Source organism: Scyliorhinus canicula, chromosome 14, assembly GCF_902713615.1.
Source record: "Scyliorhinus canicula chromosome 14, sScyCan1.1, whole genome shotgun sequence".
NCBI classification, from domain to species: Eukaryota; Metazoa; Chordata; class Chondrichthyes; order Carcharhiniformes; family Scyliorhinidae; genus Scyliorhinus; species Scyliorhinus canicula.
The window spans coordinates 56,409,834-56,435,924 of NC_052159.1; the positions used below are offsets into that span (position 1 = coordinate 56,409,834).

Below are 26,091 nucleotides of genomic sequence, written 5' to 3' on the forward strand. Positions count from 1 at the left end.
TTCCAGTCAGGGAACACTTCAGCAATCAAGGGCATTCAGCCTCTGATCTCCGGGTAAGCATTCTCCAAGGTGGTCTTCAGGACACGCGACAACGCAGAATTGCCGAGCAAAAACTTATAGCTAAGTTCCGCACGCATGAGTGCGGCCTCAACCGGGACCTTGGATTCATGTTGCATTACATCCACCCCCCACCATCTGGCCTGGACTTGCAAAGTCCTACCAACTGTTCTGGCTTGAGACAATTCACACCTCTTTAACCTGTGATCACCCCCTATCTCTGGATCTGTAATGATTTGATTACCTGCAAATGCTCGCATTCCAAGCATTGTCCAGCATCTCTGACTTTGTCTATATAAATGTTTCTGGAACATACCTCTCCATTCACCTGAGGAAGGAGCCGTGCTCCGAAAGCTCGTGTTTGAAACAAACCTGTTGGACTTTAACCTGGTGTTGTAAGACTTCTTACTGTGCTCACCCCAGTCCAACGCCGGCATCTCCACATCATTACAGAAACTACGGAGGAGCAGAAACTCAGTCTACTGCACGCAAGGGTGAGCCATCGTATATCTACTCAGCTTAATTGTACCGGCTCATATACAGAGGTCCTGGCCCTGCTCGACAGAATGTATGTGAGGCCTGTCAATGAGGTCTACGCGCGCCACATTTTTACTACTCGCCACCAGCGCCCCACGGAATCGCTAGAAGAATTCCTAAGAGACTTAAAAACCTTATCCCGGGACTGTAATTACCAAGCTGTAAATGCTGCAGAACATAGGGAACTTGCTGTCCGCGATGTATTTGTCGCAGGCCTCTGTAGCCACCGAAGTTGGCCATTCCATAAATACAAAATGGAGGAACGCAAAGCATACAGGTTAAAATGGACAATATTTGCAGCACCAGCAGGCTGCACCAAGCAAATGTGGATTCTGTCTGTTAAGAGAGCAGACAGCACCGAAACTAACATTCCGCATACTAATGAGGCAATCTCCGGGATAGTTAACATAGCAATGGAACAATCCCAGGGACAATGGACACAAATGGGGAAGTAACTGCAACAATGTATGAGAAACCAGACACCCCGGCACCAGCGGGGTCCGAAAACAAAGCACCTGAAAGCCCGCCCAGTAGCCAAGGAACAGCCTCAGTATTGGGGGGATTCAAATATATCAATTGGGAAGAGACCCAATCGATTCCGAGCAGGTAAAGGGGTCCGCCCAAAGGGGCGCGGATCCCTGGGACCTATAAAAGACAGGTCCCACACTTAGTTCGTTCTTCTGAACCAGCCCTCCTCTCCTTAACCATCCCTCCTCTCTTGACCAGCATTTCGACCAGCTTATGCCAAGAAGACCTTGAACGAGAGAGAGGAGAGGTTTGGGACAGCAGCTGCCAGCAAGTAAGTGTTTCACAACGATCGCTACCAGAGATAGACACTCCTGACCCCTTTTTAACCCGTACCAACCTGAAGTCTGCAGACCAGAGCAGAGCAAGAGGCCTTGTCCCCTGGTCCAGCAGTTCCCTTGAGATAAGTATTGGTTTATTTAGCGGTAGGAATAGTTTAATCCTCTTAGCGTGTGCATGGGTAGGATTATAATTGTATTATAATAAACTCAGTTGTTTGAACTTACTAATTGGTGTATGGTTTTATTGCTTTGAACTTAAACTTGAAACTTGTGGCGGTATCTTAACGATACCTGGCGACTCCAGAGCTAAGTAATGAAACAGAGCCAAATTGAGTGTTAAGCACGCTCACCCAGAACGAGCAACATTTAGTGGCGACTCCTAGACGGGACTCGATTAGAAGTGCCCCCCCCCCCCCCCCCCCCCCCACTCAGAGAGAACCCAGAAATTTGAATCTGAAATCCAATTGGTAAAAGGAAAAACCACAAGTGTTCAAGTAGTTCAAACCAATAGTCATAATTCGGAAGTGTGTTTTTGCGTGCGTAACTAACAGGGTTGTAAGGTTAAACCGAGAGATTTTTGTTGCGTCAAACTGTCGGGAGTTTTATAATCGGAACATAGCGAAAGCCATACCCGTATTTTAAAAGCATTGCCTTATCATCCCTCGTTCCAAATTAAAAGAGAGCATCGAGAAAATGGCCATGCAGGCAATGGAACGCCTCATGAACCCAGAGCAGTTCGTGGTCGCAGCGACCAACAGTAGCAGAGTAGGCCAGTGTCCCATATGGGAGCTGGAACTCAGGAAGTACCTCAAAGGGAAAAGATGGCCCCTTTGGAGTGAGTTTTGTTTGAATGAGGAGACAGGCCCCGGGGGTATAGGATATACTTGGTGGGAGAACCTATCTCAAATTCATAAAAAGAGTTTATTTAAAACACGCAAGCCGATGGCAATTGTGTCCTGCTTGGCACAATTGCGAGGCACAGAGGAGGTCGTTCGGACGCTCCGCAAAGAATTAGAAGAGAGGAATAGGATGAGTAAAGTGGATGTCAGGGACATCAAAAAGGAAAACCTAGGTTTGAGACACTGACTGGCAGAGAAGGATAGAGAGGTGGATGATGCCAAGAGGGCACATCAGTCTTGTCTAGCCCATCTGAGCAGTTCCCAAGCCCAGTATGAGAAAGCCTATCAGGATGTGCAGCGCGCAGTTCTGATCAGGGAAAATTCAGAGAAGCAGGTAGAGGCACTGCAAAGGCAATGCTCTGACCTAAAGGCAGCTTTAAAAGCACTCCATGCTGCCACCACTGAGCAAAGGCAAAGCACAGTGGATCATGCGAAATGTAGGAAGCAGATTGCGCAGCTGCAATCTCTGCTTTCTGTGCAGAATTGGTTCCAAGAGACATTTGGAACCCAGTTAGATGAGGAAAATGCCCCAGGTTGGCAGGAATTAAGCGAAACCGCGCAGCGCTATGTTCAGGGAACATGTGCGCCAGCAGCACAACAGAAAAGGAAAGCGCCCCAACCCCCCCACAGATCAGATAGCACCCGCACCTATGAACCCAGTCACCACCCAAAGAAAGGCAACCACAGAAGGCGCACCCGACGTCACCTACACCACCCCCTTAACCGTAACACAACTAAGGGACGCATGTGAGAAAATCACCCCGTTCCTCCCCACTGCAGACCCCCACCAATTTTTCGCAAGAGGCAAACAACAGGCGACCATGTACGGCCTGGATGAGCGAGAGCAAGTGAAGCTCACAGTTTTGAGTTTAGACTCATCGGTTGTAGTAGCCCTCCCCGACCCACAGAACGTTGGAGGAGGCACACTAGAGGTGATGCATACAGCTATTTTAGACGCGATAGGGTACAACAGAGGAGACCCAGTCGAAGGCCTAAATAAGTGTAGGCAGAGCTTATTAGAGCAGGGTGTATGTAGGACAGTAGTCTCAACTAATAATGCACCTATTTGGCCAGTGAGGAAGCCCGATGGATCATGGCGTCTGACCATTGATTATCGGGAACTCAACAAAGTAACCCCAGCAGTAGCCCCCACGGTAGCAACAAGTCCTGAGACCATGCTCAAGCAGGGACTCCACTCCAAATATTTCACGGTATTGGACATTAGCAACGGCTTCTGGTCAATCCCATTGGCAAAAGTGTACCACTACAAATTTGCCTTCACATTTAAAGGACAGCAGTATATGTGGACATGCCTCCCACAAGGATTCCACAATTCACCCTCCATTTTCCACCGACAGCTGGCAAATGGATTAGCAAAATTTTCCCAACCCGAATGTCTGGTACAGTATGTGGACGACCTATTACTGCAGACAGACACCAAGGCAGAGCACATCACGCTTCTGTCCGAGCTCCTGGAAATTTTACAAGACATTGGATGTAAAGTTAACCCCAGAAAGGCCCAAATATTGGAGCATCAAGTGATGTATTTTGGGTACAGTCATCACGCACGGCAAACGCGAGATCGAGTTCAAAAGAATTGACTCGATCGTCAAATTGCCCCTTCCCCAGAATGTTTCAGCCCTCCGGTCGTTTTTAGGACTGGTTGGGTACTGTCGGAACCATATCGATGGTTTTGCGAAAAGGCAGCCCCACTTTCAGACCTCCTTAAGAAAGGAGCCCCTTGGGAATGGCTTCCACAGCATACAGAGGCTGTGGAAGAGTTAATGAAAGCCCTCAGCGCAGCACCCGCGCTACAAGTTCCAGACACGCTCTCCCCCTATGCAATAGATCTGACCCTCTCGGCCGTGCTCCTTCAGGAACGGCACGAGCAGTTGCGACCAGTGGCTTATGCCTCCAGACTTTTAGACCCCGTAGAACAAGGATTTTCAGCCTGCGAGAGGCACCTACTAGCAGTATTTTGGGCAGTTCAGTACTTCTCGTACATTACCGGACTCAATCCCATCACCATTCTGACCGAACACCCCCCCACACAGTTACTTTTAGACGGTCGACTGAAGAACGGTTCAGTGAGCCAGATAAGAGCAGCTAGGTGGACACTACTGTTACAAGGACGGGACATAACAGTTAAACGGACCAAAACACACACATTTTTAGCGGACAAACTCCAATATCCAGGACAACCCCATGATTGTGAAATAGTAGCACCCCTACACAACACAGGACCATTCATTGCCAAGACGCCCCCCAGGAAGATAGGGAATTCAAGCCAGAGCCCCCAGCACACAGACACGTGTGCCCCCTTAAAGATATATGTGGACGGTTCATCCACAGTTTTAGATGGAGAACGCATCACTGGATGCGGGATTTATGTGGAAGATGCGCAGGGACGCGCTTTAGAGGGGATATCTCTAAAGCTACCAGGTCACTTAGGCGCGCAGGCAGCAGAGCTCGCGGCCATTGCGTATATAGTGGACCACCCAGATTCGTTCCCCAGCCCAGCAGGCATATACTTGGACAGTTTATATGTCTGTAACAGCCTGACAGATTTTCTACCCCTGTGGAGGACAAGAGGTTTTGTCTCCGCAGACGGGAAGCCCCTTCCATCAGCCCCATTACTCCGCCATATCCTAGAGAAGGCAAAGGATAGGACGTATGGCATTATCAAAGTTAGAAGTCACCATAGATCATCCCCCCCCTGGAAATGTGAAAGCCGACGCATTGGCAAAAGCAGGTTCCAGGCGAGGTCACTTTTGGACACCCCCAGCTAGCGCACCAGCTAGCGCCCCTGTGAGTGCAGTTCAGGTCTCACAGACAGAGATAGAAGATTTAGTACAGGCGCAGAAGAAGGACGAAAATCTCCGGGAGATTTTAAAAGGAAACTTTGTGGCCCAGTAAGATAGATTCAAACACGCGTTGACCACACATGAGGGTGTGATCATAAAAGATAAATTGTATGCGGTTCCTGAACAGGACAGGAATCAAATGATTGCCTTATTCCTTGATAGTCATGGACACCAAGGTATCGACCCTACCACAACACAACTTAGACAACTCTGTTGGTGGCCCAACTTAAGACAAGATGTTACCCACTACATAGAGAACTGTTTAATTTGTGCACAGAATAACCCGGAGAGGTATTCAAAGAAGGCACAACTCAGCCACACTCGCCCTGTTAATGGCCTCTGGACAAACCTCCAGATCGATTTTATAGGTCCATTGCCCCCTTGCAGGAATGGGTATAAATATGTTCTGGTGGTCATAGATACCTTTACCAAATGGGTAGAGGCATTCCCTTCACGCACCAACACAGCAAAGACAGCTGCAAAGATCCTGACCCACCACATCTTTACGAGATGGGGACTCCCCAGAAGTATAGAATCAGATCAGGGATCTCATTTTACAGGACGGGTCATGAAGAACATCCTGACCATATTCGGCATCAAACAGAACTTTCACATTGCGTATCACCCCCAGTCAAGCGGGATAGTAGAACGCATGAATCGGACTCTAAAATCGACCTTTAGGAAGATGGTACAGGAGAACAATTTGACTTGGGATTCAGTGCTCCCATTCGCACTAATGTTCATACGAAATACTGTTTCATCATCCACAGGTTTCACCCCACACACACTCATGACCGGACGCCCTATGAAAGGATTAGAATTCCTTTTAGGACTCGACATGACCAGCCCAGAAGCGACGGCCCTCACACACGAGAAAGCAGTTAAACAATTAGTCAAGACTGTGAGGTCTGCACAGTTAGCAGCCCCAGTAAAATTGGGTAAAAGGAGAAACAGAGCAAAGCCTGTTTCAACAAAAATGTCCACCCCACAGAGTTTCAGGTTGGGCAACAGGTTATGCTATCTGTTTATAACCCCAGCACGTTTTTGGCACCAAAAGTTTCCGGCCCCTACTCAATTTCGGACAAAATCAGCCCCTCGGTATATAGGATAAAGTACCCAAACGGTAAGACTGCGTGGTTCCACATTAACCAATTAAAGGCTAATGGAGCACAGTCAAACCACTCGCATCATGTCCTGCTAGATGCAGCAGAACACCTCGCTCCGCCCACAAGAGACACATTTCCACCCTCCCCCTCAGAGACCAGTTCCTCATCGGACACGACCTCGACTCCGCTCACTGACTTCAGACCACGCCCACAAGCTGCCACAGCAGAGACAGTAACAGTGACTGTGAGACTGAGGACAGCCACAGCACTCCACCCTGCAACCCCCACTTCAGCGATTTCGACCCCGACTCCAGTGACCCCATGGAGATCACTTACATTAAAAATCCAGACCCACACCCAAACCCACCACCCAACACTGACGACCCCGACAACGCTCCTTCAATTTTAGACCCCACGATTTGGCACAGGGACAATTCTTGGAGACTTGTCTGAAACGATGAGACTGACCGCCGGTCACACAATGCAAAAATTGCATGCCTGATCCATACAAGGGTATGGGATCCGGGAGAAGAGGATGACTTGATGTCTGACTCCCGACACGGCAACCCCTTTGCGACCCTGTTCGCTGAGAATGAAGAGAAGTGAGGTGTCCAGATGATGTAAAAAGAGGAACCGCTTGAGAGAAGCGCTGTCCTTTCTGATGGAACCTGCACATATGTTTGTTTGTATGTTTGTTAAATGTTTGATATGGAGGTTGGCCACTTGCTTTTCAGCCGAAAAGCTTGTGACCAACTCACATACACGTTAGTTTGTTCGCCGATATTTCTGAGAACTTGACTCAGTTGAAATGTCTTCTGCTGAACCGAACAATGTTCACGGCTTGTCTTCTGTTTACAGATGTTGGAGCATCTTGGCTCCTCCCTTTTTTTTTAGGTGCCCCTCTATTCCGGGAATAGAGGCTGCAATTCCACAATGACTACATTCTTGCCCGTTCGTTTAAGGTTGCTCAGGCAGTGGAGAAATGGCATTGAGGACCCGCCCTGTCTGAGGACCACCCCTCTGGTCAGCTAAGCTCGGGTACAGCACAGCACGCCTTACCCGGGGATCCCATTCAACTCTTACCCGTCGCGGCCCATACGCAACTCATTAGACCTTTCGTTTTCTAAAGCTTGGTTTCATTTTGTTTAAGGTAGCCCTTCGGCCGCCACTCCATATGCTATTTACATCCAAGAACATTTGGGATGGTAAATTGCAACACTCTGCGAGACGGCTCGCACTGGTTTAATAGATAAGTATATGTCTGGTCCTAAATCCGCTTTTTGAAAAAAAAAAATGAGGGAGTCACATGGAGGTGACCATCATAAAGGGAAAATTGGAACAAGAGGACAGATATACTTAAATTCAAGATATTAGGCTGAACACTAACAGATAATATGCTTGATCCCTTAGCTTTCGGATGTTCGGAAAGGAACCGAAGCAATAGCACAGCAGGATCCCACGAAGGAAGAGAAGAGAAGAGACAGAGAAGATGAAGAGCACTCGAATTGCTATGTTTTTAGCTATTGTGGCATCTGTGTGGTTGCGCGTGGACACGGACCCCCTTTCCCACAGTACAACATTTGCTAACTTCTCCCAAACCCAGACCACCCCCAGCCCAGTCAATGGTAACAGTACCCCGACCTGGTGTACCAGATTTCTGACATGGTACTCCTTGCCGTATGTAATAGAATCACCCTTGGTGATTGCAGTCCTATGTATTATCGTCCAGACCCTCAGGATGAGGAAATGGAGAAGGAGAGCCCACCGCTCCTGTGCCTCAACAGTGTACAGAGTACAATCCCCCATTTTCGGATTCCACCAATCTCCCCAACCCCTTGATGTATAATAAAGGATTTAATTTGATACGATCTGTAAATAAAGACTTTTGAGGATGTATTATAATTTTCTGCGATCGACTGCCGAGTCAGAAAATGAAACGTAAAGATGCTGTTGTTTGAATGAGTAAGGGTTTAGAATGTTGTAGAATGTTTTAAAAAAGAGATGAGAGTAGTTTATTGAGATAGTTAGAGGTTCCCGATTCCAATTGGTAATGCATGTCCCCTTTGACATAGCGCCAATCGGAAATTGTCAGTTAAAATTTTTTTTGCCATAGTTGAGAAAAAGATAGAAGCCATGGAACTCGCTGAGGTCAGGGGACCCAAAGACACCGTACTTAGGTGATCCTTCATGATTTCTCATGAGGATCACAAGGAGGGAGTGTAGCCACCGAAGTTGGCCATTCCCTAAATACAAAATGGAGGAACGCAAAGCATACAGGTTAAAATGGACAATGTTTGCAGCACCAGCAGGCTGCACCAAGCAAATGTGGATCCTGTCTGCTAAGAGAGCAGACAGCACCGAAACGAACATTCTGCATACTAATGAGGCAATCTCCGGGCTAGTTAACATAGCAATGGAACAATCCCAGGGACAATGGACACAAATGGGGAAGTAACTGCAACAATGTATGAGAAACCAGACACCCCAGCACCAGCGGGGTCTGAAAACAAAGCACCTGAAAGCCCGCCCAGTAGCCAAGGAACAGCCTCAGTATTGGGGGGATTCAAACATATCGATTGGGGAGAGACCCAATCGATTCCGAGCAGGTAAAGGGGTCCGCCCAAAGGGGCGCGGATCCCTGGGACCGATAAAAGACAGGTCCCACACTTAGTTTGTTCTTCTGAACCAGCCCTCTTCTCCTTAACCAGCCCTCCTCTCTGGACCAGCATTTCGACCAGCTTTTGCCAAGAAGACCTTGAATGAGAGAGAGGAGAGGTTTGGCACAGCAGCCGCCAGCAAGTAAGTGTCTCACAACGATTGCTACCAGAGATAGACACTCCTGACCCCTTTTTAACCCGTACCAACCTGAAGTCTGCAGACCAGAGCAGAGCAAGAGGCCTTGTCCCCTGGTCCGGCAGTTCCCTTGAGATAAGTATTGGTTTAATTAGCGGTAGGAATAGTTTAATCCTCTTAGCGTGTGCATGGGTAGGATTATAATTGTATTATAATAAACTCAGTTGTTTGAACTTACTAATTGGTGTCTGGTTTTATTGCTTTGAACTTAACCTTGAAACTTGTGGCGGTATCTTAACGATACCTGGCGACTCCAGAGCTAATTAACGAAACAGAGCCAAATTGAGTGTTAAGCACACTCACCCAGAATGAGCAAAACCTCAGATCCAATTACATGCACCAGCGGTTGCTTGAGAAGGGGGCCCAAAACTTAGAAGACACTGTAGAACTCGCCACTACTATGGAGGTCATGTTCCGCAGCCCCACCTCGTTCCCCGCGGACTCCGCGACCCCGTCATGGGCCCCCGACCAGCGACCGCCCCAGGATTGCGCCGCGCGGCCACCCAGCCACTAAGCTACTCCAGCGTGCCACTTTTGTGGCCAGCCCCAGCACCCACGGCAGCACTGCCCGGCCCGCAACGCGGCCTGCAGCAGCTGCGGTCGCAAAGGACACTGTGCCAGAGTATGTCTGGTGAAGAAAGCTCCAGCCTCAAACCCTCCCACAGCCCAGAGCACTCTCTCCCTGAATTCGCAGGCCCACATGCCCCGAACGCCTGTACTCCGACTCCACCCCCACCCACCACATGCGACCCATGGGGGCCGCCATCTTGGCAAACCCCCACCACACGGCCGGCCACGTGCGACTCATGGAGGTCGCCATCTTGGACGCCATATTCCTCGCTGCCCACCACGTGCGATCCACGGGGGCGGCCATCTTGGGCTCCATCCTCTCCAAACTCGGCAACTCAGATCGAAGACTGCGATCTCAGCGGGCATTCATCACGGGACCACTCCAGCACAGCTGATCGAGCCGCCGACTACCCACAACTCAGCGCGGTCACGTTGGACCAGTCACGTCCGAAGCACCTCCGCAACTCCATGATGACCGTTGAAATCAACGGGTACAGTACACCGTGCCTCTTCGACTCCGGGAGCACCGAGAGCTTCGTACACCCAGATCTGGTAAGACGCTGTTCGCTCCCTGTTTTTCCTGCACGGCAAACTGTCTCCCTCGCTTTGGGCTCCCACTCTGTTCACCTCCAAGGGCGCACCGTCGCGACCCTCACGATCCAAGGCGCTAGCTACTCTAATTTTCAACTATACGTCCTGCCCGAACTCTGCGCCCCACTCTTATTGGGACTCGACTTCCAGTGTAACCTCAAAAGTCTCACCCTCAGCTTTGGCGGACCCCTACCCCCACTCACCATCTGCAGCCTAGCCACGCTGCGAATCTCCCCCCCCCCTCCACTCTGCCAATCTCACTCTGGACTGCAAACCCGTAGCCACTCGCAGCAAGCGGTACAGCCTGCAGGACAGGGTGTTTATCAGAACCGAGGTCCGGAGGCTCCTATGTGAGGGGATCATAGAGGCCAGTAACAGCCCCTGGACAGCTCAGGTGGTGGTCGTCAAGACCGGGGAAAAATTCCGCATGGTCGTGGACTATAGTCAGACCATTAATCGGTTTACGCTCCTCAAGGGGGCCTCACGGTAGCATGGTGGTTAGCATCAATGCTTCACAGCTCCAGGGTCCCAGGTTCGATTCCCGGCTGGGTCACTGTCTGTGCACGTCCTCCCCGTGTGTGCGTGGGTTTCCTCCGGGTGCTCCGGTTTCCTCCCACAGTCCAAAGATGTGCGGGTTAGGTGGATTGGCCATGCTAAATTGCCCGTAGTGTAAGGTTAATGGGGGGATTGTTGGGTTACGGGTATACGGGTTACGTGGGTTTAAGTAGGGTGATCATTGCTCGGCACAACATCGAGGGCCGAAGGGCCTGTTCTGTGCTGTACTGTTCTATGTTCTATGTAATGCATACCCCCTCCCCAGGATTGCAGACATGGTGAATCAGATCGCCCAGTATCGTATTTTCTCCACAGTGGATCTGAAGTCTGCATACCACCAGCTCCCAATCCGCCCAGAGGACCGCCACTACATGGCGTTCGAGGTCAATGGCTGCCTCTTCCATTTCCTCCGGGTTCCCTTTGGCGTCACGAACGGGGTCTCGGTGTTCCAACGAGCAATGGACCGAATGGTGGACCAGTACGGGCTGCGGGGCATGTTTCCGTACTTGGATAATGTCACCATCTGCGGCTATGACCAGTTGGACCACGATGCCAACCTCCACGATTTCTCCAGACGGCCCAGAAACTCAACCTCACTTACAACATGGAGAAATGCATTTTCTGCATGACCAGGCTAGCCATCCTCGGCTATATCGTGGAAAACGGAGTCCTGGGCCCCAACCCGGACTGCATGCGCCCCCTCTCCCTCATTGTCCCAGGGCCCTGAAACAGTGCCCGGGATTCTTTTCATACTATGCCCAGTGGGTCCCTCAATATGCGGACAAAGCCCGCCCACTATTTAAGGCCACACTTTTCCCCCTGTCGGCTGAGGCTCGCCAGGCCTTCAACTGCATCAAGGAGGACATCGCCAAAGCAGCCATGCGGGCGGTGGATGAATCCGTCCCTTTTCAGGTTGAGAGCGATGCCTCAGAGGTCGCTCTTGCAGCCACATTGAATCAGGCAGGAAGACCAGTCGCATTTTTCTCCCGAACCCTCTCCGCTTCAGAACTTCAACACTCCTCGGTCGAAAAGGAAGCACAAGCCATTGTGGAGGCTGTACGTCACTGGAGGCACTACCTTGCAGGTAGAAGGTTCACCCTCATCACCGACCAAAGATCGGTTGCCTTCATGTTTGACAACTCACAAAGGGGCAAAATTAAAAATTATAAAACCCTGAGGTGGAGGATCGAACTCTCCACCTACAAATATGATATCATGTATCGACCAGGGAGGCTCAACGAGCCCCCAGATGCCCTGTCTCGCGGGACGTGCGCCAGCACGCAGAGCGACCACCTGAAAGCCATCCACAATTACCTCTGCCACCCGGGGGTCACCAGGCTCGCCCACTACGTCAAGGCCCGAAATCTACCTTTCTCCACTGAGGAGGTAAAAGCCATCACCAGGGATTGCCCGATCTGTGCGAGTGCAAACCGACCTTCTATAGACCAGACAGGGCCCACCTGGTCAAGGCTTCTCGGCCCTTTGAACGCCTCGCTATCGATTTCAAAGGGCCACCCCCCTCAACTAATCGGAATCTGTACTTCCTGAATGTCATCGACGAGTTCTCCCGCTTCCCTTTTGCTATTCCATGCCCCGATATGACCTCCCACACAGTCATTAGGGCCCTGCATACTATCTTCACCCTGTTCGGTTTCCCCAGCTACGTACACAGCGACCGGGGTTCGTCCTTCATGAGCGACGAGCTGCGTCAGTACCTGCTCGACAAGGGCATCGCCTCGAGCAGGACTACCAGCTATTACCCCAGGGGGAATGGGCAGGTGAAGAGGGAGAATGCGACGGTCATGAAGACCGTCCTACTAACCCTCCGGTCCAGGAATCTCCCGGTTTCCCATTGGCAGGATGTCCTCCCCGACGTGCTCCACGCTATTAGGTCCCTCCTATGTACCGCCACCAACCAGACCCCTCACGAGCGGCTCCTTGTTTTTTCCAGGGGTACTACCACAGGGGCCTCGCTCCCAGTATGGTTGAAGACACCGGGCCCGGTACTCCACCGGAAGCATGTCAGGGCACACAAAACTGACCCACTCGTAGAAAGAGTGCTCCTACTCCACTCAAACCCCCAATACACCTTCATAGAGTATCCTGATGGCCGTCAGGACACTGTATCCCTCCGGGACCTAGCGCCGGCAGGATCGAATCCCACCTCTACCACCGCCGAGGTACCCCTCACACTACCCCCCACCCAACTCGTCGCGCCCCAATCCCCCGCACCTACCGGGTCGCCACACATGTTCTGCGCACCCGCGCCCACAAACTTCCAGCGCCCCACAGTCCCCAGTCGAACCAGACGGGTACGAAGCTCGGACAGAATCATCCCCGGAGTCCGCCATCGTACCCCAACCAACCGTGATCGTCCAGCCACCAGAAGAGGCTGCAACCCCGGTGCTTCGCCGATCACAACAGACAACTGGACCACCGGACAGACTCAATTTGTAAGCCATCACCCCCGCCGGACTTGATTTTTTCACAGGGGTTGAATGTGGTGAATTATAAACACTAATAATCCACACTGTATTGTACAACATGTGTTGAGCCTGTACCTTGTATCAGATCATGTGTAGTTGCGCGGCTCTACCCATAGGGGGAGATGTGGAGCTTGTACTGGGCTCCACCCTTGGCTCCACCCATGGCTCCGCCCATGGCCCCTCCCCCTAATCAGAAGTATAAAGGTTGCTGTTGTGAGCCTGCCTGCCAGTTCATCAAGAGTTCATCTTGTCACAGGCAGGCTCTGTTGTAAGACGATTAAAACCACTGTTCGCTTCTAACCACGTGTCGTGAATTGATGGTCTCATCACAGGACTAGACAGGGAAGATGCAGGAAGGATGTTCCTGATTGGTGGGTTTGTCTAGCACCAGGGTCACAAGTCTGAGGGTATGAGGTAAACTGTTTAGGATACAGATGAGGAGAAATATCTTCACTCAGAATTTGCTACTGCAAAAAGTAGTTGAGGCTTATTGTATATTTTCAAGAAGGAGTTAGATATAGTACTTGGGGCAAAACAGATCAAAATGTATTGGGTGGCGGGTGAGAGACGGGAACAGGTTACTGCATTAGATGATCATAATGAATGGAAGAGCTGGAAGGGCATATTTCTCCTATCTTCTATGTTTACACTTGGCTTCACTTATCTGCATTGCCTGCAGGACCCCTATGCTGCAACTTAAGCTTCCCTATTTGTTTAAAAGTCCTCCTTTGTCCCTTCCTATCTAATTGGATGCAGCAAAGGCTATGGACCCTGACAAACCTCCCATCTATAGTACCGAAGGTTATGCCCTAGAATATTCCATGCCTTAGCCAAGTTGTTCCAGTACAGCTATACACTGCATCTACCCAACAATGTAGAAAATTGCCCAGGTATGTCCTGTTCATTAAAAGGACAAATTCAATCCAACAGTTACCACCCCATCAGTCTACTCATCAGCACAGTGTTGAAAGGTGTCATTGACAGTGGTATCATGTCGCAATAACCTGATCACTGATGCTCAGTTTGGGTTCCACGAAGGGCACGTGGTTTGATACCTTATCACAACCTTGGTTCAAATATGAACAAAGGAGTTGAAATCCAGAAGTGAGGTAGACATCAGGGCTGCATTTGGTTAAGTGCAACATCATGGTGCCCTAACAAAATTGAAAACAGTAGGAATTCAAGGGAAAACCCACCACTGGTTGGAGTCATTCTGGGAATAAAGGAAGGCAGAAGGTGGTGGTTGTTGGAGATCAATCATCTCAACCCTAGGACATCACTGCAGGAGTTCCTCGGGGTTGTGACTTTGGCCCAACCATCTTCCGCTGCCTCACCAATGACGCCCCCCCCCCCATTATAATACCAGAAGTGATGTTCACTGATGATTGCACAATGGAGTATGTTTTGCAGATCTTCAGATACCATGTGCATATGCATATGTGGATAACATTCAAGCTTGAGCTGATAAAATGACAAATAACATAACTAGTGCCAGACAGTGACTATCTTCAACAAAATAGAACCAATCATTTATCTTTGACATACAATGGCATTTCCATTGACCAGAACTGAACTGGACCAGCCATACTGGTTACAAGAGCAGGTCATAAACTGGACATTCTGCCTCAAGTAACTCCACTGTTGACCCCCAAAGCCTGCCCAGCATCTACAAGGCACAAGTGAAGAGTGTGTAGAATATTCTCCACTTGTCTAGATGAGTGCAGCTACAATAACATTTCAAGAAACCCATTACCATCCTTGACAGCATAGTTTGCTTGATTGACACCCAATCCACTACGTTAAACAGTCACTTCCTCTACTACTGGGTGGCGGCAGTGTGTATCACCTGTAAGATTACTGCAACAACCAGCAAAGCCTCCTTCGACAGTACCTTCCAAACCAGTGACATTTACCACTGGAAATACACCATCTGCAAGTTCCTCTGCAAGCCATATATCATCCTGACTTGGAAATATATCATGCTTCCTACACTGTCACTGGGTGAAAGTCCTGGAACTTCCTTCCTGACAGCACTGGTGAAGTACCTATACCACATGGACATCTGCAGTTGAAGCTACCTTATCAAGGACAATTAAGGACTGGGCATAAATGTTGACCTTCTCAGTGAAGTTCACATCCCATGAAAGAATAAAAAATCAACTTTCTTTAGCCCTGCAAATTCTCCAACCCGCACATGCTGTCCCTCTAATTGTTAAAGTCCTAATCCATTCTTTACTGCACCACTGGCAATAGTGTCTTAATATTTCTGCATTAAGAATAGCATATAATTGCAATTTGTGTTGTATTAAGGTGAATGAGATCAAGAGTGCAGGTATGAACTGAGAAAGAGAACAGAACAAATGATTTGTTTCACATCAAGCTGCTTCAAAATAACATTTTACTGCTACCCTACCCAAACATTCCTCATCGGTAAGCCAGCATGGGGAATCTTTGCTGGTTATTTCAACAAAGGGATATCAGAGTGGAGTTACTGTATAATGACAAGCGTAGGATCTCTGACTCAGTTTCTGACCTCCCTAGTGAAGTCGTATGAGATCCAATTGCAGCCTCCTACCACCAAAGCAGTTAAGATTAGTTTACTCAGCACAGACCAGGATAAACGCTGAGATATTTGATTTATATGGTTCAGTACCATACTAGGTCCAGCCACTGAACTCACAAGGAAACTGTTTTTAAGTTCTAATTCTTTACACTGTTTTGTGCACATATTGGAGTATGCATGGTGATGCCACTATAATGGTGAGTACTTGATGGAACTGTGTGATTGCATAGAATTAGACCATGCAAATTGTATAGTATAACATGGGGCAAGATACTGACTGATATTAAAAAGCATGGATGTTAAAATAAATAATGGGATATTAAGGTTCCTCTAAAAGTAGAAGTGTTTAAAGATGAGCTCTTTGGTCTATCCTAGCTCGATTTTAACTCATACTTTGCAACTGCAGATTTACATATTTGTTTAAAAATGACACTCAAAATTTTAATTTAATTTGAAATGAGGCAGTAAGATCAGTTCAAAACTGAATTTTTTTGACGTTGAACCAGCAACCCAGTTTGTTATCTCTACTATGTCCAAATGACGAAAGTACAATGTATCCCTCAGATCTTATAAACCTAAAGATAATGCAGAAAATACAATTCTGACAGCTTTTAACAGCAATGGTCCAACAAAAGAAATATATCTTACTTAGAGATGTAAATCGTGAGGCTTCATTTGGCACAAGACTACATCTTAAAAAAGATAAGCAAATGTTATGGTCTGTATATATTTCTAATGCTGGTATTCAGAGAATTATGAGGAGTTTAATAGAGTCAAACTATAAATAGAACTACACATTATATGGCAACGTTGAGAAGTAATCTTGGAGCAGCTGCCACAATGTGTTTAAGATCACACAGTTTTGACATCAGTAACCATTTTTTGATTGAGCATATTTTGATAGTTAGTTTCCAGTAAGTTACCAGATCAACAAAGTTGACATTTAATCTTCGCCTGACATATTTGTAACAAATGTCAGACTTAATAATGGCTTCATAGTTTTTACTTAAACCACATTAAATGCCTATGATCAGAGACAATCTTTTCTTGTATCTTTTTAACCAGTACTGTACAGACTTAGGAATAATGTATCCATTGTTTAATTAAATTTAGAGTGCAAAAAATAAATACGACATAACTGGACGCAGTTCAAAAAGACAACCGTTCTTTCCACTAATAATGTCAGTCTTTTAAAAACATATTTAAAGCATATAATTGTGAATCTGGCTGGGCGGAGATGAAAGCTTAATAAGTAGACAACCGAATTCAGAACTACGTTCCCTTCAACCGGATGTATAAACGCACAAATGCAGTAATTTTTACAGCGAGTTGTAATCGACTTTAGTTTGGATGTTTTATTTTAAATAGAGGGGAAAGCCTACAAAGGTTATAACTCTATCTTCTTCCGAAGTGATGAGTTTTGCTAGTGGTAGGGGCGTGGCGTTGCCCTCCGCCTGGTGACAAGCGAGGTTCAGCCATGCATTCTCACACAATGTGACAGCGGCGATGGCTGGGGGTGAGCAGGAACTCCACGCGGTCCAAGCTGCAGGTTTAATGGACTTTTGAATCACTTTTTTTCTCCCCCCTCGCAAGACTGACTTGGAAATCGATGTGTGAAGAAAGTGACTGTGCTTGAATAGGCTGGCTGACAGCGGTCAGAAGTGTTGGGTAAGCTGGCAGCGGTGCACGGGAGGGGGAGGGTTACTTAGACAAGTCTGCTTCATGTCCCCAACGCACTCAAAATATGGCATCTATGACAGCCGGATGTGTTTACTAGCTAGCTGGTTTTGTCATCTCCAGTTTGAGGTATGATACAGTTTGGTATCATCAAACATTTTGATGAGATGGGAGTCTTTTCACACCCAGCCGCTTTTTTTTTGCGGAGGTTGTGCATGGGCGGGGGTGTGGTGAGGAGGACCCCCTTAGAGTTACTTACATAATGAAAGGGTCTTCAGGAGTGTCTAGTTTGATTCGATTTTTAGCTGCTAGCCACATTTTATCAGTTGATACTCGTGTGGGTGTAAAGCAGGGCCAAAGAAGTGTACTGATGTGTGAAAACGGCTGGTTTGCTGCTTCGCTGACTATAGAGATCTGGCATTTTCCCGATGATGCCACATGATGTGTTTTATTCTGAAACTCAAAACCTATAGTTCAGATTAAGGTTCCTATGAGTGAAATGAGCTGCAACACTTTTCAGGCAAAATTTGGTTCTGGACAATGTTTTCATGTTATTTTTATTCGATTATTTTCGAATCAATTTCAAATAAATTTCAGGAAAACAAAATAAGTTTTAAAAAGGCGCATTTGGGAGTCACTGTCCTCGACATGGCAAATGCACGTTTTATTTTTCAAAAAATATCATCTGTAATGTCGCCCTTTAAAAAAAATATCAGCCGTACTTTTCTTGCAGAATTTACAGGTGAAGACACAATCATTAACAACAAAGAATCGAAATAAACTTTAAAAACATTCACACAGTCACTGACTGGAAAACTATCCATCTTCATTACATTTGTTTTACCTTTCGAGAGAGAACTACAATCTTGTTCCACAATCCTTGACGTCTACCATAGGTTTGGAGGCAGAGACAATTTACAACAAACAACGATTTTAGAAGCCTAATCAATCTTTTTTGATGCAGCGGTTTTAATAAATTTCCTATCCTTTTTAATTTGATAGGAATTAAAATTGTGATCAGATTTTTCTAAGTAAAATGCTACTAATATTACGTTTAGATTAGTGTTATGACTAATATTTATTTAAGTATCTGTTTTTACAGTTCATACCAAATTGCATGAGTTGTTGATCCTCTCCACAAAATAAGTGCATTGAGACAGAAACAAAAAGATAAGAAATTAGAGAAATAATTAAACATCAGTAAAATCGATTTTTTTTTGTCCTGGGCACCAGTTGATGCCACGGGAAGCTGAATAAGCTATTTTCCCCTTATTCAGCCATTTGCTTTCTGTTGATGCAAGCATCTATAGAAGGCAACATCTCATTCCACTGATTTGCCATGATTTTAAACTTCATATTAAGATTTTTTTTCTAAATTGGCTTGCTTTAACTTGAACAAATTATATAATTTATGTTTTGTTCAATACAACTTGAGGACGGATATTTTAATCTAACCTAATGGTATTAGTAAATTAAAATGAAGAACGAATGAAAGTTAATGGCTGTCAATGATTTTCTATAACGCACAGTACCTTAATAAAATACATATATATCAGAATTAATTTCCCTCAGAGAATTTTCTGCGTATATCTTGCTACCAAAGCATAGTTGCCAGCCTTTTTGGAAGGAATTTAAAAAGCTACATAATTCCCAGGTTAATTTAAAGGCTGTTTATTAATTACAAAAGCACATGCAATCTCAAAGGACTACCTTAAATCGCTGTTTTCTAAAAGTTTGGAAAGTCACCGATGGATTTTACATCATCTGAAAGACAGTTCACGCACAACCAAAACATGATTCTTCTGAATTTTAATTATTAGCAAGGTCTAATATGTATCTGGTGCAACGTGTATCTGGTTCTTACTTCACCGTTTATATTGACACGTGATTGAATTTTCATGTGCCATTTTTTCCACAACAGATAATTCAATATTCTGTCAGACTGAATCACCAGTGCCCATTTTGTCCACTTGAATTCAGTCTGGTAAGGTTACGCCTGTATCACCATTCTTCTTGCTTTAATGACAATTTGACACGTAATATGACACATAAAATGTAAAACTATTTTACATGCCTGCCTTCGACAAATAAACGAGTCCTAAATGATGTATTTTTGCTGTTGTTAAATCCACCAATAGTTAATTAATCTGTTGTACTTTCAGATAAAAACTGGTGCTCTCTCTGACTAACCCCATTAACTCATAATATTGAATGGTCTAGGACACTTGTGAAATTAAATGAGTAGAAGTAACATTGCTAAAATGCATAATGTATGAAATCAGACGCTAGCAATATTAATAGAAAGCAAAAAGCAGAGGATTTCAGAAATAACATAAAGTGGCATAAAATTGATAACTAATTAAAACAATGTATATGTCGATGTGTTCAAATAACCAATTACATTAGTGTCACATTCTAACAAGATGTAGGAAAAAACGTTCATTGTGTTCGAAGATTGTTTGCCACTAGCCGAAGCACATTCAAACTGGAAATTATAGGGAATGTGCCGGTTTTTGAATTTGCAAATTAATAGATTAAATTTCGTGCTAACTAGGCCATATTGGAATAAATTAATGAAGCATACCGGACGTGCTTGTTATTTTGCGAAAGAGCTATCAAATAAAAATACATCTAAATGGGCACTGCCGGAAACCGTGATCGAGGGTTTATCAGTTGATACACAATAAGTTAATCGTTCTGTAAGCACTATATTGATCAAAACTGCAAACTGATAGTGCCATCATGGTGAGTAGTGTCAAAATCAGTAATTGACATGTGCCTTAATATTCCATTGAAGTTATTAATTACCTTAACATATTTCATTCATTGTCCTATATAATTTACAGGGCGGGCGCATCATTCTAAAATAAATAAGTAAATTACTTATGATGTTACTACATTTAGAGTAAAAGGCGGAAGAAATGAAAGCACCGAAATCAAATGTTCTATTCATTTTACCTGTCATTCCAGCTATTGAGCTCCTCAGGTAGGTATTGCATAACACGAGTGACATTCCTCTGGTATGTGTTCGTAGTTTATTGCCCTGCCCTTTATCAAGCGAAAATTGTAGATAAAATTGTGATTTTGGTGAATGTACAATTTTCTGGTAGGAATTTTAAGCCAGTGTTATCCCGCTAACACAATGAAGAGCAACGTCTACCTGTACTGGAGCAGGCAATGTGAGTTGTCATTCTAGCCAATTTTACTGGTTCAAGGTTTCTTTTCTTCACTCCCTCTTCCAGTGATAAGATTTCATTAATTTTCGTATTTTACAATAATTTTTTAAAAACATACGTTTCAAGTACTCTTCATAATCCTTCAGCGCACGAAAGTCTTAAAACCATTGTTTGACCAGTCCTTTTGAAAATGCCGTTTTAGTTGTTGATTATATGTATATTCAATTCCTACATTTTCTATTTGATAAATGCCTAGTATTTAGTCTGTCGCTGAATTACGAGTCTTTTCTGACTCGTGCATTGAGCTTTGTAAATCTGGAAACGGTGGTAGGATGCAAAGATTTAATTTCAAATTGTAAGGCAGTCCACAAAATAGATTCGTGACAAGATTAACCATCCTTATTATTCTTTAAAAATAGTAATATGCATTTTTCTTTCATAGGTGAGTGAGCAATCATGTGCCACAAAAACAGATATCTTATGTAAAGGATTGTGCGACTTCCAAGGACGTATTGACGCCATTTAATTGACGAAAATATGCTTAATATATTATTTGTAGAATTGAATATATTAGATCGTCACATTTATAATACAATGCATGGCCAAATTAACAATGTCCCACTGTTTGCTCTTTAATGAATACCAATCGTTACAAGGAAACTAGAGAACTAGCGCTGGTGTATTTTGAAAACCTCTACTCCAGATATCCATTTCCATTGAGGTTGTGGGCTTTCCATTCTCCAACATCTAATGGTTCTTTGTTTTATATGGATTGCTTTTCCAGGGTAGAGACTTGAGACAATGGGTGACTGGAGTTTTCTGGGAAGGCTTTTGGAGAATGCACAGGAACACTCGACAGTGGTGGGCAAGGTCTGGTTGACTGTGCTCTTCATCTTCCGGATCCTGGTGCTGGGGGCTGCGGCCGAGGAGGTCTGGGGAGATGAACAGTCCGATTTCACCTGCAACACCCAGCAGCCTGGCTGCGAGAACGTCTGCTACGACAAGGCATTCCCCATCTCCCACATCCGATTCTGGGTGCTCCAGATCATCTTTGTGTCGACGCCCACCTTGATATACCTGGGCCATGTGCTGCACATTGTGCGGATGGAAGATAAAAGGAAAGAGAGGGAGGAGGATATTAGAAAAGCCCAGAATCAGGCAGACAAGGAACTGCTGCTTAAAAACGGCAAAAAGAAGCTTCCTTTTAGGGATGACCATGGTAAAATCCGAATTCAAGGGGCCCTGCTACGCACCTACGTTTTCAATATTATTTTCAAGGCGATGTTTGAAATTGGATTTATTGTAGGTCAGTATATCTTGTATGGCTTTGAGCTTAGACCTCTGTATAGGTGCGATAGATGGCCATGTCCCAACACCGTGGACTGCTTCATATCACGGCCAACAGAGAAGACTATCTTTATCCTATTTATGCTTGTGGTGGCTTGCGTGTCCCTTTTCTTGAACCTAATGGAAATCTATCACCTCGGCTGGAAGAAGCTGCGTCAGGGTATGACCAATCGACAGCTCCCGGACCTCGAGCAGAAGCCGGAGCCCCTGACGCCAGTCACAAGGACTGTCCCCAGCACCTTCAGCTACCCCTATTTCCCTGACGCGGCCGAGGGCCCCAACCCTTACCCCGGGGCACCGCCGACTGAGTTCAAAATGACGCCGCTGCCCGAGGACAGGTCGCCCTACGTGGTGTACAACAACAAACTGGCAGCCGAGCAGAACTGGGCCAACATGGCCGCCGAGCAAACCCGCCAGCTCAGCCCCGACGCCAGCAACGGCAAGCAGGAGCACGCGCTCCCGGCGCCGGCCAATCAGGAGAGCGCGCCTGAGGGCGGGGCGGCGCGCGGCAACGGTCACCTGACCACAACGGTGGAGATGCACGAGCCTCCCGCGACCGACACGCGACCCCTCAGTAGGGCAAGCAGAGCGAGCAGCGGCAGGGCTAGGTCAGACGATCTAGCGGTTTAGCGCCCGCTTCATATACAGCCCCTCCCCCGTTCCCCTCCCCAATCTTCTTTCATCCTCTCTTAAATCATTACAACATTTTAATATCAAGTCGGGTGGGTGGGAGAAGCATACATGCTGGGAAGCATGTCATTGCAATGCGCTCTGGGAGTTGTATTCTTAGTGGCTTTCACAGAGAGGTTTTATTAAAATGGATTTACATATCTGTTAGCCTTAACATTCATACATGCTCCTATTTTATCATTTTTAATGTAAACCAACCGACAGAGAACTTAATTGGATACACCATCAAAATTGGGAAATTGAAAATGCCCCAGATTTTGCATCATGTTATGAGTCAAGCCTGATTCAGGTAGTTATACTTTTAATTGATTCGTGATCATGAATTGCGCCTCTAAAAGCCCATTTTACCAAACCCACTACTACATGTTGACTTAATAACTGTACTTTTTAATATGTTAATCACTATTTCATGGCAAGGTAAAATGTCTACAGTAAGCTCGAGAAACACAGCTCCTTAAATGTCTTATTCAAGTTAGAAATATGCACTCTGTGATTGTATTTTGTTCGCTCTGAACTAATACAGTAGGTAAAGTCTCTAAAACTGAACTTCAAATTGCAGGATGCTTCATTACATGGCACTTACTCAACTTAGACCTACCACAGGGTTGCAATATTTAGCTTCTTGGTTTTCATCCATCTCCAATGTTCCACGTGCCCCAACAAATGTTGTAAAACTTTAAATTGTACTGCTTATAGTGATACAAAAAATAGAAGGAATGAATACATGTTTTATAGACTGAGGTACATGGAAAGAACATGAATTTAAATGTCTACTAAAATATCAAAGCAGGCAACAAACAAACCACTTATAGATTAAAGGGGTATGCACTGCAGTTTATTTGTGTGCGAGGGCGTGTTTGTGTGTATTAGATACTACTCTTGACAAATTTAGGATTCTATTATGTTTGATATGACTGACTGCATTAGAGCAGAAGATGGGTTAGAAAGACCAAGAAGTAAGATAAAAGCATGGTTTCCAATAAAACCATTATGGAAGAGTAATGTTTTTACTTTTTAAAAAAAGTTTTTTAGGTCAAGTTTACCTTCAAAACATTGTAAGCACACCTTCAATAAAATTGAAATGGTTCCAGGAGTTTCTTCAAGAATATGGCATTTTTATACACCCTACCTTTTCAACACTGCATAAATTTGGAACTGATAAACAACAGCCTGTAACCATTGCTACAAACCTTGCATGCAGGGATGCAAATATTCCTAATATTCCAGGGTTAGGGCATGATGCTGTAGTCTCATATTCATTGTTGGGGATGGGAAACATAGGGAGAATGAATTGCATTTTGTTGCATTGGATACTTAATTTTGCTGTGTTTTCCAAGATTTGGAATCTTGGTTAATATCAGGAAAGCAACGTGTTAAAGTGCCAATTGCTTCTTGACAGTTTTGGTAGAATCTTGCAAAGGATCACCAAGCAAAGCAAGCCTGCACAAACCCTCCACATAACATCCTTCTAGGACATGAACATTTGAGTAAAAATTGATAAAATTTTTAAGAATTATGTACATGCAGAGACTATGGTACATAGTAGAGGTATTCTAGGTTACATCTTTGCTTCAAAGTCACAATGGCCGTTGGATACGCTTTTTACTACCAGAAACTTAAATTTTTTTAAAAAGAGAAATGCTTATTTACTTCAAATGCACAGTTTTGTGCAAGAGCAGTTCTCAAAGTACAGTTACTTTTCTGAGGTTCCCTAACACAAAGAAATTCTTAGAACAGATTTATTTGTGGCCCTATGTTTAGTTATACAGAAAAGATAATGCACCGTGACAAACAAATCTGCTCTTAATGAGATGGTTTTCTTACATTATTTCTTTTTTTTAAACAACCGGCTCTTGCTTGGATGAATCTATTAAATAATTGGCCAAATAAACACAAGCAAAAATTACACATTCCTTGAATTAAGGAATCAAATGCTTCCTTTAATGTCTTCCAAGGATTGATTTAATTTTCTAGGTTGGCATAACTTTATTTATTGAAACCCTTAACATTATTGGTAACTAAACAAATCAAGGAATCAGTTTGTAGGTGTAATATTTTTAATGCGTTGTTCTTTATTTGCACCTATTTTCTTGTACAATGTGTGCTATCTTTGTAACTATGTTATGGTTCCTGAAAGTTTACATTATCAAAAATTGCACATTTGAGCAAAGAAAAAAGAAAACACAGATATCAAAGTTTACATCGTTGGATGCCAAATTTTAAGGAAATGACCCTACCAATATGCATCAAACCCAAAATTGAATGTCTTAATACAAAATTAGGGCTCTTCACAGCAAAGGCAGTACAGTAGTGCTGTACAATTAAATTGATTTCCAGTGTACACATGCAAGCTATTTAGATTGTTACTGTATTACACTTGGTTTTTTCTGATTATGAGAAATGCACAGCTATAGCCAGAGAGTATTTTCCTTCTAATAGATCATCGCATAGCACTGGGGCTATAGTAATTTTGCATATTTGGTCATTAGTCAATACATGTTTACTTGACCAAAAGATTACATTAGGTGAGAAAACATTTTGTATATTAAATTTGAATTAAACTGATTAGGTTTCTTAATTCAATATCTGTTGCTTTCTACCATGCTTTTCGTTAACAGCTGAAGATTTGCTCAGAGGCTTCAAAGCCTACTTGTTGCCCACAAAAACATTCTATTATTTACCTAATATAACCTCTCACCCAGTGGTAAAGTACTTTCTGGGCAGTCAGGGACATTTAATAATTTGGAGCAAAAGCAACAAAGCTGTTTTAAGTACTGTCTTTAAAGAAGTGCCTTATGTATTATATTCTGTAAGAGCAAATTGATGTAAATGTTAATTTACCTCAAATGTTTACAAAAGTGTTACCTAATAAATTTTTTTGTACCATCTTCTTGTCTGATTATTTTAGAAAAATATCCTTTACTTTGTTTTAGTTTTTAAATTTTAACTCATGTTTTTCAAACAGGTGTAAAATTAATATGTACATGAAAACACACAAGGATGCAATTGATAGGAGCAGGAGTAGACCGTGCAGCCTGTTGACTATGCACTGCCATTCAATATGATCATGGCTATCGTGGACATTGATTCCACTCTCCCACCCACTGCTCATATCCTTAATTTTGGCGACCGGCCGGAGAATCTAAATTTCCGACAGAACCAGGGATGGCGCCGCTTTCGCGATGCTCCGCCCCGTATGCCACGCCATGTATCGACAGCCTCAGGACATTGCCGGAGGGCCCCCCCAATGCTCCGCCCTCAACCGGCCGAGTTCCGGACGGCGTGGGTCTCTCATGGTCTCACCCATTTGGGAA

At 45.0% G+C, this 26,091-nt stretch overlaps 1 protein-coding gene across 2 annotated transcripts; it reads left to right on the plus strand.

Annotated features, from left to right (window-relative positions):
* Positions 1-15,865: 15,865 nt before the first annotated feature.
* gja3 (gap junction protein, alpha 3) lies at positions 15,866-25,665 on the plus strand. 2 transcript variants are annotated; one of them, XM_038818580.1, is made up of 2 exons: positions 15,866-16,084; positions 21,525-25,665. In XM_038818580.1, the coding sequence occupies exon 2, from the start codon at positions 21,542-21,544 to the stop codon at positions 22,715-22,717; it is 1,176 nt and encodes a 391-aa protein (XP_038674508.1). In that variant the 5' UTR covers positions 15,866-16,084; positions 21,525-21,541; the 3' UTR covers positions 22,718-25,665. The 2 variants fall into 2 exon arrangements, with proteins under 2 accessions (XP_038674508.1, XP_038674507.1); XM_038818579.1 differs by lacking the exon at positions 15,866-16,084 and adding an exon at positions 17,367-17,555.
* The last annotated feature ends 426 nt before the right edge of the window (positions 25,666-26,091 follow it).

Coding starts and splice junctions, on each gene's coding strand:
- gja3 (XM_038818580.1), top strand. CDS start 21,542: ATGGGTGACTGGAGTTTTCTGGGAAGGCTTTTGGAGAATGCACAGGAA.